The following is a 16,611-nucleotide window of genomic DNA, read 5'->3' on the forward strand; positions in this document are numbered from 1 at the left end:
GATCAACGTAACGGTATTGTTGAGGACATTGCTAGTGATTGCAACAGAAGCTGCAGATAAATACGTATGTTTCTATGCGTGCATAAAGATTGTTTTAAAATTATTAAAGTCAAATGAAATCGAGCGATTTTTCTCGTTATTAATTACAAGTCGCATATAGAAACTCGTGAATAACAAGGCACTGTGGCGTTGAGCACAATGCTAAAATGGATCGAATTTACGATCGAGTTGATTTGTATTATTCGCAAATAATTGTTGCTGCCGGTAGACCGTCAATAATATAACGAAACTCCCAAAATTCGGAAGCACCGATCGTTAATGTCGATTACGGCACGTAGTTGCGCGGAAACTCTAGCGCACTCTCGTCAACACGGCGAACAATTGGTAATCGAGAACTGGCGCATGCAGTAATAACTATATATTGTTAGAGGTAACACTCACCCGCGTTATTACTGGCGAAATTTAGATCCTTACCTGAAACAAAGAAACATAGATAGTATTAATATCGTATCGACAAACAAATAATTTCGTGATATCGACCTCGGAATACGCAAGATGTGTTAGGAACGTTATCAAATTATATTGAAATGTCAGAAATACAAATAGACCGAAACAAAACTTCGGAAGATATCCAGGTCGATACCGTATCTTGTAATTTCTCATGCTATAAGGAGTATCATAAGGTTTCTCGCAAGAAATAATATTATCAATTAACTAATAATAATACAAGATAGTTAATTAACTAATAATAATATTAGATATTACAGCTTATTTTAAGGTAAATCTTACGTAATTCAAAATAGCCTAATTTAACTTATTGTTAGAGAGATGTCAGATATACATATAAGACATGTTATATATTATGTATATTTAAAGGTTCGTACTTAAAAATAACGTTAGATGTCAAAATTGACGTCATCGACGCGATAACGCCGATTTAAAAAAAAAGCGTCCCGTGAATAACCACATTTATTTTTCACCAGAATCATGCGGGATTTTATGCGATTTAAACCGATTTAACGCTTTCCTTCTGTTATACTTTGGAATTAAGTGCAGCTTCAACAACCGAGATGTTAGAATTTAGTTAAACACGCGATCCTTCGTGTTGCGCACATATTATTTCGCATAAACTAACCTTGTGTAATCCACGCGCAAGTAATCTACCCAAATAAACTGCGTACTGCAAATACATGGAATGTTTGCAGTTATACATGATCCTCTGGAAATGCAGGATCAAAGGTAGTATAAATAAGGTACCGGAAATAAGAACATAAGTGAAAGGCCTTGGGCGTGCATCTCTCTGTAGAGATATACATGAATATTTTGATTTGCAACTCGCAAAATGCAAAACAGATATATAGCTGATCTCGTAAAAAGAGACATGAAATGATAAATTGCGTATTTTATCTTTCCTTACTTATTGGGAAGATTTAATTAGTATCTTGATATATTTTTCGTTACAAATAGATTTTGTCTCTGAATGCGTAAGGCGATTATTTTATATATACTATATAGGCATACTGCATGTATTTCTACCAAAATATTATTGTAGAAATAATGTACATAACCATTGGAAGTATCACGAATTAAAATACAACTAGCATAATGCATGTGACTGGACGTAAAATCCTGAGAAAGGCAACTCGATGCAATATTTACATGGTAATGGATCTTGGGAATTCGCGACGTTTTTCCTTCTCGCGATAAGGGATGCACCGTCGTCTGCAGCAGCTCGTATGGTCTGAGATTCGTAGATCTTCGTAGTGGTACTCAACTTCCGCTTGTACGGCCTCTCGAGCCGGTGAAACGCAACGGAAATCGTTTCTCGGACGTTCTAAGCTCCGCGGCATCCATGTGACCACGAAATATATATTAAATCCGGTTGTTTTATTCATGCGTGAAAAGACGAAGCTCCCGGTGGTAGCGGAGTTTTTGATAGCGACTCCCTTTATGGACGCTTCCGAAGGAAAAATGCCGAGCGGATCAGCACTGGGATAGAAAATCCGGACGATGGGGAAGGAAAATTCGCTAGACGATGACGACGAAAAGTATCTAGAAACGTGGCCGATAGTGGCCGCCGCTCCGAGAAAGTATCGCCGTCGGGGCTCTTTTCCTGCACGCGAAATCGCGGGTCATCGACGGAATAGCTACTGTTTACTGTTCACTCGCGTTGCCTGCCGAGAGAAATAGCGTACAAGAGAAGAGAAATTACATTTATCTATACGATGCTACTTCGTTCGAAAGAAAAAGTAGCAAAAATAGACTATTGCAAATGTATACGCTTCGAAAGAGATACACTGAAACGCGACGTGCATTTGGTCCCGCTTTTCTCTCGTGTAATGTAAAAATTTAAATAATCAAACTCGTACTTTTGCAAATAAATTCCGATCGATTTTGCTCTTAAAAATTAATCTTCTCTTTTTTCTCTCGAATTTAAGTATATATTATTAAGTATATAATCGTTTCATGTATTCTCGTCTCGCACCACTTGACAAATTTATTACGATCGTCATCAAGATAGATCAGTCTCGATCCGTGTGTCGATCCACCTTTATCAAGAATAGATGTGTAATGTGGGGCAACCACTTGAGCGTGATCGATAGCGCCGGTGAGAAAAATAAAAGACGTTCGCCGCTTCTCTGTCTCCAATCGAAACGATCCTCGGGAGGACATCGACAAAGAGCGCTTCGGCCATCACGAAGATTACCGCGACGATCCGCACCGGAGTAGTAGCAGCCGGGACGAGGCTGATTTATTTGTTGTCTAACGTCCCGACGAGTCCTTCTACATTATTTACCTCCCCGTCGGGGGCGGCGAACGCGCAGGACACAAAAGGGTGGATTCCACATTCGATCGTGGGATCAATGGATCTTGTCGACGAGAGATTTACTGCGCGGCGGTCCTTCCATCGCGACGTTGGGGTCACTGTGAAGACACCTTTATCCGCGCGGCGATCCACCCATCAGCCTGCTCTTTGTCATCCAGGTCGAGAGGGGGCGCAGGGGCGCGTATACGAAACAGACAGGAAAAAATGCAAATTGAGGAAAGGAATATAGCTGTGTCTCGCGGCATGAAGGGAAAAAATCGCGTTAAGAGCCGCCGACATTTTTCAAGCTGACGGGTCCGGCGAGGGGTGAAACAAAAATATCTTCTGGTATTCAAGCAAAAGACCACAAGCTGAAAAAGAAAGATAAGACCTGTGCTAATCTTTAAGTGAGATCTCGCTATAAAATAATGTCATACCTTCTTTCGAGTCTCTTTACACACGTTTGATCTATGAATAAAAGATCCTGAGAAATAATGCAAGAAGGCACGTGTATCAGTTGTCTCCTCCGCGATAAATTTCGCGTTCCTTAAATAATCAAACGTCTCGTAACCCTTAATCACGCGCTAGGAGATAAACGATTCGAACATGTGCGAAAAATGCGCTAACGGTTGGAGACTGTGTAATAAAAAATGGAAAAACGTTAAAAGTAGTGCGCGAAAGGCACGGAATTAAGTAGAGGAAAGGTGGTTGAAGGGGAAAAGGTGGGAGATGGCGTAAACAGCACTTTGTATCGACGCGTTTCGCGTACTTTTCTTTTCACCCCTGGCTACAACCCTCTCGACGAGCTTAAGTCCACTCTCCGACTTCCCTCTCTGCTGGAAACGTTTTTTTTTCTCTCTTTATCTCGGCCGCTTTCGATCAGTCTGAATCTGCCACTTAGCGCGATCGTCCCTCCAAGGGTTGGCGCGGCGGGGCGCCAACCCTTCGAGGACGAATGGATGGATTCCCCGTTGAAGCAGTAAGTAAAAGCAAGCCGGGTTTTAGCGACGGAAGAAAACGGGTGACTGCCGAGAGGAAAGAGAAAAGGGCGGAGAGAGCTCGACTAGTGACAGTACGAAAAAGAGCCAATTTCAAAAGTGGTCGTTGCTGAAGGCAGGGGCGAGAAGCCTAACGAGAATTACAATCGTGCATAGCATTCTAGTACCGTGCTTGCAATAAAACAACAGGCAAAATGGGGAAGCAACCCTATAAAAGGAATTTAAATAGCACACAAATATTTTAAATTAACGGAGATAAATTCGGAGATGTGAATTCGCACTCTCTGTCGATCTTCTTTTATATAGTACCATTTAAAATTTATGTAAACAATAACAAGGTAGATGGACGTGCTTTGGTGTAAATTGAAAAGCTACATTGCCGATTTATTTCATCATCAGCAAATGACTTTGTACTCATTACAGTAATGCTATTTATGTCAGTGAGTATCTCTCTGGTTCTTTGATGTTATTTATTTATTTTTCCGAAAATCTCTCGGTCTAATCACACGAATACCAGTCGTATCCCAGGTGTAACTTTTCATTTAGCTTGTCTCACGCTACGGCAAGACGATAACAAAAGAAGATCGAAGAGTTATGTCACTTCGTAACTCTAGGAAATATATTTATCAGGTTTGTGCTCTCGAATTTTTCGCGCAGCATCCGTTATTCGGCTCGCCCGTGACCAAATTGACGACGCGCGCGAATGTACTATGCATAAAGGAGAATCGCTGTAATATCAACTGTAGCAGCACTATGAAAAATTGAATGCCTTCGACGTCCATTGTTCCCGAGATTGAGAGAACCTTGGATTTTACTTCTCTCCGGCGATCGAATTTTAATCCCGCTGCAGAAATCGAGAAGGCACACAGTCCGCAGAGACAGAGAATACAAAATCACATCCAAGATATCTTTCTCGAATTCTCCATTTTTAATACATTTCTGTCGAAAGTTTATAATGAAATAAGTACCTCGCGAAGTCGTTTATCATTTCACGCGATGACATACGGTATGGCACGTAAACATGTGAAAGATATACAAGAAAATCTCTCTTAAAAAATATATATATATATATATATTTCTATTTTGAATTCTCGTCTTTCTTTCCATATAGCCACGTGCTCGCATTTTATGCATATACCAATTTCTCATGCGATCCAACTCCAAATATTAAAGGGATTTACTCGCGTACTTCAAATTTTTCAACATTTTTTAAAGCACTTTTTTTAAGTTTTTTTTATATTTTAGATTTAAAAAATACGTTATTAAAATATTCTGATAATATCTACGGAGTTTATGAAGTTACAAGTTGAAGAATCAAATAGCGAAGCGGAGAATTTATCTAATGTAATTAAAAATAAAAAATCTAATGTAATTGGAATAAAATAATAAAATATGAAAAAGGATATTCAAAGCATACCCCCAATTAAATACAAGTTTGAACAAATTTAGTAAAAGTAACACTTTTTTTTAACTATATTTTTTGAACTTGTGTCCACTATAAAGCGATTATCCAATCGACCTTAAGTCTTGTTAAAATCTAAATTAGACGTCTTTTTATCTCTATGTAGATTTTTTGCATCGCGTATCATTACATATTATTAGCCTAACACTGATCAAAAAATTCCAATAAGTTGTTCAAATTTAATATAATAAAATTAAAAACCTTAGTTATAGAAATATTTCCATTTCTTTCAAAAATTTTTCTCTAATTGTCAGTTCTTTTACTGCTTTACATGAGAAAAACTCCTTAAGTAATATCCGCAATTCGTGGTTTTAATAAATGTTCACAAAATGAACGAGAATACACAACCACAGCCGCACGTTCGAGGAGAATATATTGACACCCAAACCACAATTCTCTCCCGTTAGAACTCATCTGATCGTCGATGAAGGTTTATGGCGGCGCGATTCTTGGAGAGGGCGAGAGACGAGAGAGGTAGCACGTACATTCAACAGATCTTTATTGTCGGTGGGGTCATATTCGCTATCGAGATAAATCGCGGCTTGCAGCCAACCGGCTTTCTTAGATGCACGCGATTGGCCGTCCATAGACGCCGTTGCCGAAGTGGAATAAATAGCATCGTGGCGCCGCGTGCGTAAATGAGATGGATATTAAGTCACGAACGAGCGTTCATCTTTTATCCCTGAGTAATATTAAAGCCCGTAATCTTAGCGACTAAACATTATCAAAAATATGGATTCTAAAATTGAACCTCTCAATCGTTCGCGTTGACGTTACGTACACAAACTTTATCTGATATCTTTGCAGAAGAGAATTGATAGCATATTGTAACAATATTATATGTATCTATATTTACAAAATTATTAAAGAGAAAATATAATTAATAAAAAATAAATCTAAATATACATAAATGAGTCTTATACAATTAAACATTCTCAAATTGACAGACGTCTTATGTCTGACTCGAACTCGTTTTACTTATTTGAAATAGAATCGATTTCTCTTGTGAAGCAAAAATAATCGTGTAAGAGCCAGGGGAAATCACTTGAGACGCGAATGGAGGAAACATTTAACAACCCGTTTCGACGGACACAACAAGATCAAGCACCTCCAATAGTGCGGGAACTTTCTCGCAACTTCGACACTTCGAAGTTTCAGTGGAATTCTCACGGCGTCGCTTTCGGAGATCCTTGATGCATATACTTCGATTCTACCCCTACCCCGTCACTCTTCTTTCTCGCCTTTACTATTCCAGCGGTGCAAAAAAGCGATACACGACTGTGTCCCCGCACGTGCTATTATCGCTCTTGAATGTCGTTGAAATGGCAAAAGCGTTTAGGTAAAAAATTGCGGCAAAAGGGAGAGTGCGAGGAAAAAAGAGAGAGAGAGAGAGAGAGAGAGAGAGAGAGAGAGAGAGAAGGAGAGAAAGAGCTCTATCCTTCTCGCGACGAGATCTCATCGTTCGTGGGATATGGACCGTAGAACAGATGGGTGTCTCTCGGCGCGAGGATAAAAGAAATGTTATTCTCTCAGAAATTATTCCCTGGCTCATTCCTTTTCTATTCGACCTCCTCTTCCGATCCTGCGACGCCGGGGCCATCCCTCCCGACGACTCCGCGCCAAAAAGACGATCCTTCCGCCCGTTCCTTTCATCCGACCTAAATCCTTATAACGAAGAGAGCACCGACGATGACGACGGGTCGAGGAAAGGAAAATTTTCACAGCCATCGGATCAGCGCAGCAGCGCTGTGTACTTTAGACGGAATATATATCATCTCAATCTCACGCGAGGGAAACTTCCCCCAATGTAACTGATCGATATTAACGAAAATCTGAATTTTTTTAACACGCTGCGAATAAATACACAGAAAGATAGGTGCGATAAAACGGTAGCTTGTTAAGGAAATCCAGACGAACGTAACAGACAGGTATTAGTAGAGACTCGATAAATTGAATAAAGTAGTTTCAATAATGAATTATGCTCGTGATAAATTATGTGTGAACTCTGCAATCTCCATAAATATCGTTGTTATTTATATTTTCATATGGAACAAGAACATTTATCTGCATGTTGCAACTGTCAAGCGTTAATAGAGTTTATAGATAAACTAATTTCTCAGATATTTTCGATGAATATCAGACAAGAAAGCATTTTTAAATCTAGCATCTTTATTGTTTTATATTGCTGCAAAATATATTTAGGTCGTTCTACATTAGTCGCAAGCAATCCATATTATCGCAAGAGGCTTGCAATTTGAGCTTTTACACTGCAGTCGTAAGTCACAGCCATATCAAAGAAGAGATTTGTTGTATAAAAATGTCGTTATCAACATGTCCTAAGCAAGCAGAACTGCTAGTAGTACAAGTAAGTAGTATTGCTTTCTTCGCAAGCAGTACTACTTCTGGTCGTAACGTAGTCGCAAATAGCAATCACAAGGTTTGACCAAATCCAAAATTTGCGTTTCTGCGATATGTGACAGGCAATATGGACATCGAGCTCCGTTATCTATTTGGCTTGCTCGTTCGTTTCGTGTTTTATTGTAACCCACAAAGATATTGATAAGTCGGAAAATTTTATTTTAATAATGAGTGATTTAGAATGGGATAAAGATGAATCTCTGGACGTGAACGTTCATGAAGATGATGGCAGAGACGCAAATTTTGGATTTGATCAAATCTTGCAATTACTATATGGAACCGGAAGTGTACTGCTTGCGTTCATACGATTGGCTGCTCATGACTAATGTAGAACGACCTTTATAGATTGCAATATTCATGATACTTTTTTGCAGAGTACACTTTAGCTAAAATATCTATTTTCCTGCTCTCGTATCCAAGACAAGCGTGGTACTAAAAATTCACCTCCGCTCCGAGCTAGACGCTTCCATAATTCTCCATGGCGAATGCCGGAAACGGGGATGGCTGGATCATTTGTTTGGCACATGTGGATAGCACGCTTCTGCATCCATGTTCCATGCGTTATTTCTCACATTATATGGGAAGGAAGTTGAATGATTATAAATTGAGCAGATCATGTGATTGCGATGCTACCTGAATCTCTCTCTCTCTCAGTGAATATTACTTCACAATTGCAAATAGACCGCTCTATTCAATACATAATTATTCAATGCACGAACTACAGATATTATTTAAGAAGTTTGTCTTATGTAAAGCAAAAAAACTGACAATTTAAAAATATTTTTAAGAATAAATTGGAAGATCTTTACAATTAAAGTTTTTGATTATGTTAGATTTAAACTTTTTGAAACTTTTATTACAAAAAATCTGTAATTACAACTTTCTGATTAACAAAAAAAATATTGTAAACTATTAGATAAATTCATTGGAAAATCAGAGCATTAAATAAATTAATTAGGTATTAAATAAAAATAAATAATAGTTTTCAAAATTACTCATAACGCTATAAATAGAATAATGAATAAAAAATTATGAATAAAATTTTATTATATTTTATTTTAGACGTGATTGTTGAAAGAATTAAATTATCTACTGTAGTAATTTTCGCAGGCTTGTTTAATCTTATGTGTCGTTTAGGCGACTTAGGCGACTCGATTATTGTCTCTCTTGATTATTACAAGTATATGCACCAACACAGCGCAGTCCGACGTTTCCGTTGATTTAAAGCCTCTAATCTCGGGGTAGAAACAACCTCCGCAATCGGACGCAGACATCCGTAGAGGCATGTGGTACAACATCGTACGGCGCGAAGTAGCGGAGACATGCGAACGCAAGAGAGGTAGAGAAAGATTGGAGAAACAAGGGTGGTAACGGAGGATTCAAGCCGAATGGCCTGACCATCGTCCGAGCGTTTCGAACCAATGCTCGTCGTCACAGTAAAGTGAGTAAAGTAATTCGACTAATTTGTATAGTACAAAAAATAATGTATAGACTATGTATAGCGTGCCCCTTACCTATCACTTTACTCTTTACAGATTTTTCCAATAGTTTAGTTATTTTTTTATATGAGATATTAAACATTTTAATAATATTATTCAGTTAACTGATTTCTATAGAAATGACGGGGAAACATTTATTGCAAAAGAGAGAAAGAGAGAGATTTTCTTTTTAGAAAGATTCTTAAGAAAAATTTCTCTCGTTGCTCGCACATTCCTAAGAAAAATTCCAGCAGTACCGATGACTACGATCCCATTTCGCGGTAATATGACTCCTCCGTCCGTTTGAGCTTTAATCTTATCAGTCCTGAATGATGACTTGTGGTACCATGTGGTGGTGTATGAAACTACGTAAAGACACGGGACTTCCCGCGAGAGGAGAGAGGAATGGCGAGCTTTTTCTTTCACACCAGTCTGAAAATGGCCATTAGATGGAGGAAAACTGGGAATTATTGAAGTGATATTGGAAACCGATAAGGACGCAGACGAGAATTGCTCGAAATGGACGCCTAGATATGTGTTAGGCCGTACGTGGTAAAGATGAGGGGTGAGGGGGAGGAAGAGGAAAGCAGTTAGCAAGCTAAATTTTCGTTAGCGCGATTTCGCTCGAGATCTAATAAAGCTACCCTGCAGCCTGCAGTACGTAGAACGGGGGTTCGTAAACGGTAACGGGAATATTTATAGAACGAAATATGGCGGTGCAGCATTCGCAATTATTGATTTTTAAGATTAAGCGGTGGGCTATAGCTGTTAAATGTGCGCGATAGACTTTAATTCCAATTTAATTTGCGTCCTCTGAAAAATATTGGTGAACACATAAATGTGTTTTATTTGCGGCTAACCGCGTCTAAATTAATTAACTTCAACCCTCTTGCTTTAATCTTCTTTCGTTGCATACATCATAATCCAGAAATAAACAACAAATTTTAAAATGTGATAAATAATGTTTCTTGGGGCGTGATAAAAAGACAAATACGCGCGAACAATTCGCAAGATTTGCTGCACAAAACCGACTACAGACAGGAGCGTAATAAAGACCGGTTTACAAGAACAGTACCGAGGAACATGACCGTTCGCAGTTTGCCGGATTTAGTAGTCTGGACAAATCGCGGAATTGCTTGCGCTCAATAAATGTAATTAACCCCGGTCGCTCGTTCAACGAGTCACAGCGTCGTCAGCCATGCGTCTCTCGTCATGAAGGGGAATATTCATAAAGCCCGTCGTGTATAACGTCAAGAGCCCGAATTAAGATCATGGTTGAGCGCCGTATTTGCGCTGGCCAAATATAATAAGCACGCGGTTCTCATTCTTCGGCCGGCGTCATCGCCGACTAGCAGTCTCGTCTAAACCGGACTAGCAGTCGTGTACAATATGAACGGGTGGAGGCTCAGCACGTTTCGTTGAAATCGAGAAAAAGGATGCGGAGGTAGCATGCTTATTTCGCTCGAACAAAACAAACCGGGCGAATGCAACTGCATCGCAACCTTCGCGAATAGGAAAGTCACTTTATTAAAACGTATCACTGAACTTTATGTATATATATAACTGCGAGATATTAAATTGACGGGATATATTAAAACGTGTCTCGCGTGATAACTCGTCGTCGCGGAGTGTCACCTTGTCTCTAGATCTATATAGGTATGTAGTTGCAAAACGTATATACATTTATTACCACAAAGAACAGCGTGGTCTTTTGATGTAATTATTTCATACGCGATTAAATTATTATAAGTATCGCAATTATTATGAATTGTCATAGAAAGACGGAAACCAATCAATTATGTGGTAATATCGCCAGTAACTTAATCGTAATAATTTCTAAAGGCGATCGAGGCGACAGTAATAAGATACCTATAATTGTTTCTTTTACATGAAATTTTCTGATAAACTTTCCTTTCTGTCGCAATAACATTCGAACGATGACGTGTTTATTTGATTTCGGCATTCTTTCAAATCGCGAGTTAATCTTAATTGATTGTTTCTAAATACGGTATATTCGACGGAAAAATTGCCGACACTCCGTTACAGAGTGGCGCACGAAAAGTGCTGCGCTCTTTAGTTTCCCCGTCGTGCTTCTTTTGCTCAATTAGCCCCGAGGTCTGACTGTGCTGGCGGATGTTCCATCGTTTTCCAGCTGGCAAAATCGACGAGAGAAGCAGAACGTTTTCCACCGGCGAGATCAGACGTATCCCGAGTTTCACCGGGGTGCTTACGTCCTCGTTGGCGCTAAGCTTCGCAGTTAACGCAGTAAAAAGACGCTTGGAAAAAATATATATAGGGGAAAGGAGATCTAAAGGAAGAAAGAGAAAGAGAGAGAAACGGATGGAAGAAAAAGAAGAGAAAACGTGTAAAAAGGGAGAAGGGACTGAGAGAGAAGGCGACATGATCATGGAAAAGTTTCGTGGCAAAATTCTCAAGTAGTAACGTTCAATCTGCGGTCAGACGCAAGCGGTCTGGGACGTAGGCCGGGAGAAAGGGGGGGGGGCAAAAGACCGCATTGTTCGTTGCGAAACAAAAGGATCGGTCGTGGTCCGACGATTATTCGCCGTTTACTAGACCGACCGGCATAAAGGGGCGGCAAGGGACATTCGAAGCGAAACGAGAAAGAGGAAGACGGAAAAAAAGACAGATATCCGGCAGAATAAAGCAAACGCGGCTTGGCCGATTGCCGGAACAAAAGAACGTTAAACGGAAAGCGGCAGCGAAGGTACAGGTGAAGCGTGGGAGAGTAGGCGGAAAGAAAAAAAATGAGAAAAAAAGAGAAGTTGGCCAGAGAGGAGAGAATAAGAGCGAAAAGCAGGCGCGAGCCTCGGGAAGGCTAATAATTGATGAAAAGTTCGATGGGGATGGTAGGGAAAAAAAACTCAAGCAAGAGAAACGTGAATGGTGGAATATAGCGGTTATAAAATGAAGCTTCTAAGTCAAGTTCTACCAGCGTTATTATAACGCCTCTGTAATTCCGCACTCATACAGCATTGATCTATGATCTCGTGAACTTTTCTCCTTTTATTAAACATTAAAAAAAAGTCGTTTCTAATTTCTACTTATATAGAAAGGAAAATTACATTATAAAAGTCACCTCGTTTTTCTATAAAATACATTATTGTTGCAACGATGATTATACCAAGCTAATCAAATAGCATTCACTTTGATCCTTTAATTATCTCTTTAAAATAATTAAAAACGCGAGAAGTCGTGCATTATGCAGAAACTTGACAAGGCCTGTCTGCTATCAATTGACGAGAACGTTGTACGGAGTGGCGTAAAGCGAGAGGAGCGCTTTCATAACTTGCCGTCGAGCGTATGCGTCAATAGATAACAACAAGAATGAAGTTTCTCCGTGAAAAAGATGGTGCGCCAAGGTACGGCTTGGCACGGCGCCATTGTGTCCCCAACGAGCATCTTTATATGGCGGAAAGGTTGGCGGAATAATGCACTTCCTTCGGGTGAACGTCCGCGCGCGCGGTTTCGCTTTACTACGTGTTGAAAAAGTCGCAGGAAGCGAACCGTGTTGTACCCGCGGAATTACGTCCGCGGAAGTTTCGCCAAAGAGTACAAGCGAGAGAAGAAATTGTATTGTAGATTCAAGTATCCATATCGTAAATTCGTGGTCTGCACTTCTACTCGCATATGGAAGTACGTCATAAAAATACATCCAAAAAAGTACGTGATACCGCAATGCAAAGCAGCTAGAATTGTAAAAATGTGTCTATTATTCAAAACTGCAAGTCTTCAATTATTTGCGACTATTTATTATAGAACGATTTAAATTTCAGTAACAAATATTTGACTGTTTAAATTAATTATAGGTATCTTTGATTAATTGTTTACATAAACGTTCAACTCTCAAGCATACGAAAATATAATTTAAAAAATAATTTATTTTATATAGTTTTACACGAATATAAAATAATATTTGCACATATAACTATATCGTAATTATATTTGCATAGAATGTTATATTATTTATGTATCTTATTGATATAATTAATGTTTAGAATATGGTAATTTTATAAAGATTTGTGCGATCGCTCTCAATAAATTATTAAATCTGAGAAGTTTCGCGGCGATGACACTTGTGAAAAACAAATCTAAAAATCGCGTCAAAGATAAAATTACCTCGTTTTCGGAATTTTTAGCGTATCTATATGCAGCTACAAGGAATAAAAGTGCGTTTGCGAGTGGCGTCACTTCTCGTCCGATGATACTAGATCAACAGACACGCGAACCAGCTAAGCCTGAGAGAACCCCTGCCTTTATTATATTTAGCGAGCGCAAACAATCGTTCCTGCAATCTACGAAGGCACGTGGTAGTGCAAGCAGCTAATGCTACTTCCAAAGTGACTCCATTATTGCAGTCGAATATATTATACAAACATGGCCGCCGCTGGTTAAGACCCACACCAGGCGCCCGGCCGCCCTCGGTTCTGCTACCCTGGTACCAAAACCCACCCCCGCACCTTTATGCATTAGTGATGAAGTACTTCCTAACCTGAAATTGTCTTTCTCGCCGAGACAGGCGCCGGCACGCCCGACTATCCACGGAACAACCTTTGTTCCCGACTACGAGCACGGATGTCGCCTTCATTCCTCGCTATTTTCAGTCACTTGGGACGGACAGAGGGGAATAATTTAGCATGACGTATCAGCAGCTGGATACCTCCCCGACCATACATTTTTCTCCTTATTTAATGTTACATCCCTTCAGTCAATTGAATTCCGTTGCATGAACAAGAAACGCAATGCCTGATATATGAGCTCCCCGAATGATTGCCAAGAATATAAATGAAGGGAAATTTCTCTGTAGAGAGAGAGAGAGAGAGAGAGAGAGAGAGAGAGAAATAATTGAAACTGGAGAAAGCTTTAATTTATTAGACGAGATTTGTTATGAGTCATTGCACTATGCTAAATATGAAAAACGTCAACTTAATTTTTCTCAATTTTATTTAAATGAATATAATTTTAGTGTTACCATTTAATTTAAATAAATACAATTAAGATTTGGAAAAAACAGTTGTTTTTAATTTTACGCACACATGATTCTCTCTATTGTAAAAAAATTATCTTATCTTTTGCGATAGATCTTATCTTCTAAAAAGAAAAATTGACGTGCAGAGAAGAGAATAATCATTCTTTCAATCGCGCATTAACGGCGAATTCCATGGTGAACATCGATCTAATCTCGATTGAATTCGACCGAACAAGAATTCAGAAGGAGCGGACGGATCACACTAAGCTTCATCAAGGAGGCAGCCCGCCGGAGGGTGAGAGGAGCGAGATTATTTTTTTAATATCAGAGATCGGACGAACAGATACGCGAGATAAGTTGGGCGCCCTGCGACAACGGAGAGAGAAATGACGTTATGGAGAATGGAGGTCGGTTTGAAGAAAGGAAAAGAGAGAGATAGAGGAGATGAAATTAATTTCAGAAAAGAAAAACAAGCGATATATTGATTCATTTGAATATCGCGTGAACCGATTCCGCTTTTCAACCGCAAGAGAGAGAAAGAGAGAGAGAGAGAGCCGGTTTTATGCTCGCTGCCTTTCAGAATATCGATAATATCCTTCCGGACGAATAATTTTATTTCTGTCTGCCTGGGATATATTAGTTCTTCCGGATCCTCGGTTCGGCAACTTATATCCTCCATCACGTTTGAACTTTGCATACACGCCACACACACATCCTCCTCCTCCTCCACCTCCTCCTTCTCCTTCATCGCTGCTGCCGCGGCCTTCTTTTGCATCGGTATATTGAACGTGCTTTTGCGCCCTTATCGTAAAGGAACTTTTACGAGCCATTCGCCGTAAGAATTTTTTGCAAACTTTTATACGCACGTATGTGGAATTTTACATATAGGTTACAGTAATGTCCGTTGCTCCTCTCGTCGATTGTATACTGCCGGAATCATGCTTGTATGTGCGTGTCGCTGTATATTATCCGAATGCGATTTATAAGGGGAACCCCTATCTATTATTATATGATAGCGTGCACGGCGCGTAGCACGATGTATCTATTTCACGAATTGCTCCATAATGGGACAGCAAGAAACAGATTTTTCCATATATACTGTCGCTTTAACGAAATAAATGTGTAAAAATACATGCTGACAAATTGAAGGCACTATCTTGCATATATATTTGTAATTGCATACCAATTTTTGTTATTGCTATGTATTTATGATTTATGACTATCGAATAACGTGCACACTCCAAAATGTGTCGCGCCACTTGATTATTTTCGATTCTGCATTTGAGTCGTCCCATGCAGATAAATTTATAATAGCCAACACGTTCAAATCTCTTAAAAATGTTCTCTTAAAAATAAAGATATAACTGGTATTCGCTAACGAGTAAAATAGTTGCTTTGTATTCCTTGACTTCAGATGGAAAAGAGAACATACTGCGTGCGAGTCGAGAAGTAATTACGTTGTAGGATTCTCTCTGATTTTATCTACACGGTGTCCCCGAAATCCCGATTTATGTCCTTTTTATCCTGGAATCGGGACTCCTGTTCGTTGTTATCGATGTCGTGATCAGAGAAAATTCAGAGAAGATACATTTCAAGAAAGGAAATAATTATCTATATCGAATCGCACGGAATGGGGAATTTCTCCGAATTTCTCCACGATGTTTAGGGCGCACACAATTATACGTTGTACGAAAATAATATGACAGAAATATGGCATTTTTTGCAAAGCTTTAATGTACGATTGCACTTAATATTTTTTTGATATATTATTTTTCACGATCAGAAATAATTTCAAAATGTTTCTTAAATGTTTTTACCACCTATTTAAACTCCATCTTTGTACTGACTATATATCATTTGTTTATCATGTCATATTATATTTGCTAATTATATTTGCTTCGTTTCAATGGTCATACCATTCATTAGAGAAGACATAAGTAATATTTAATATTCTCGCCCACCAATTTCTCTTTTCGGTCTCGCTCGTGTACTCTTGCGCTGATTTGAATTTTTCTTTCCGCGTCATAGGTAAACCGGTGAAAACTGCTGGGAATCGAAGACGGGGTAGTATGTACAAAGGCGCGTGTACGTCTATGCGGAAGGTAAACGTACAACTTTAATACCGTCGGACAATTTAATGGCTCTCTTTCTCCTTACTTTTGTCCGCCGTGGGAGAATATTACCGGGCGCGGTAAGCAGGAGTTGCAACGAAAAAGCAATTCGAAATGAAAGGAAACGGCGGGGCCCGGGACGACGCCGTGCCGGCGAATAAGCCACGAGAAGGAACGACTTTATCCGCCGCCACAAAGAATAATTACTTCGAATGTTGAAAAGCTTTCGCAACGCCGCGAATACACAAAGCCGCGCCACGGGGGAGATAGGTGCGAGGGGGAAGAGGCCGAAGGGGGGATGGGGGCGCGGGAGGCCGAGTCAAGTAGCAAGTCACTCGCTTATCTTTCCCC

At 39.5% G+C, this 16,611-nt stretch overlaps 1 protein-coding gene across 1 annotated transcript in view; it reads right to left on the reverse strand.

Annotated features, from left to right (window-relative positions):
• Nucleotides 1-371: 371 nt before the first annotated feature.
• Nucleotides 372-16,611, reverse strand: part of LOC139815032 (uncharacterized) — a 133,557-nt gene continuing 117,317 nt past the window's right edge. Inside the window, exon 4 of the mRNA XM_071781621.1 lies at nt 372-474. Within this exon, the coding sequence (XP_071637722.1) occupies nt 425-474 (50 nt within the window). The 3' untranslated portion in view covers nt 372-424. The remainder of the gene's footprint in view (nt 475-16,611) is intronic.

This window comes from Temnothorax longispinosus, chromosome 6 (genome assembly GCF_030848805.1).
Source record: "Temnothorax longispinosus isolate EJ_2023e chromosome 6, Tlon_JGU_v1, whole genome shotgun sequence".
Classification (NCBI taxonomy): domain Eukaryota; kingdom Metazoa; phylum Arthropoda; class Insecta; order Hymenoptera; family Formicidae; genus Temnothorax; species Temnothorax longispinosus.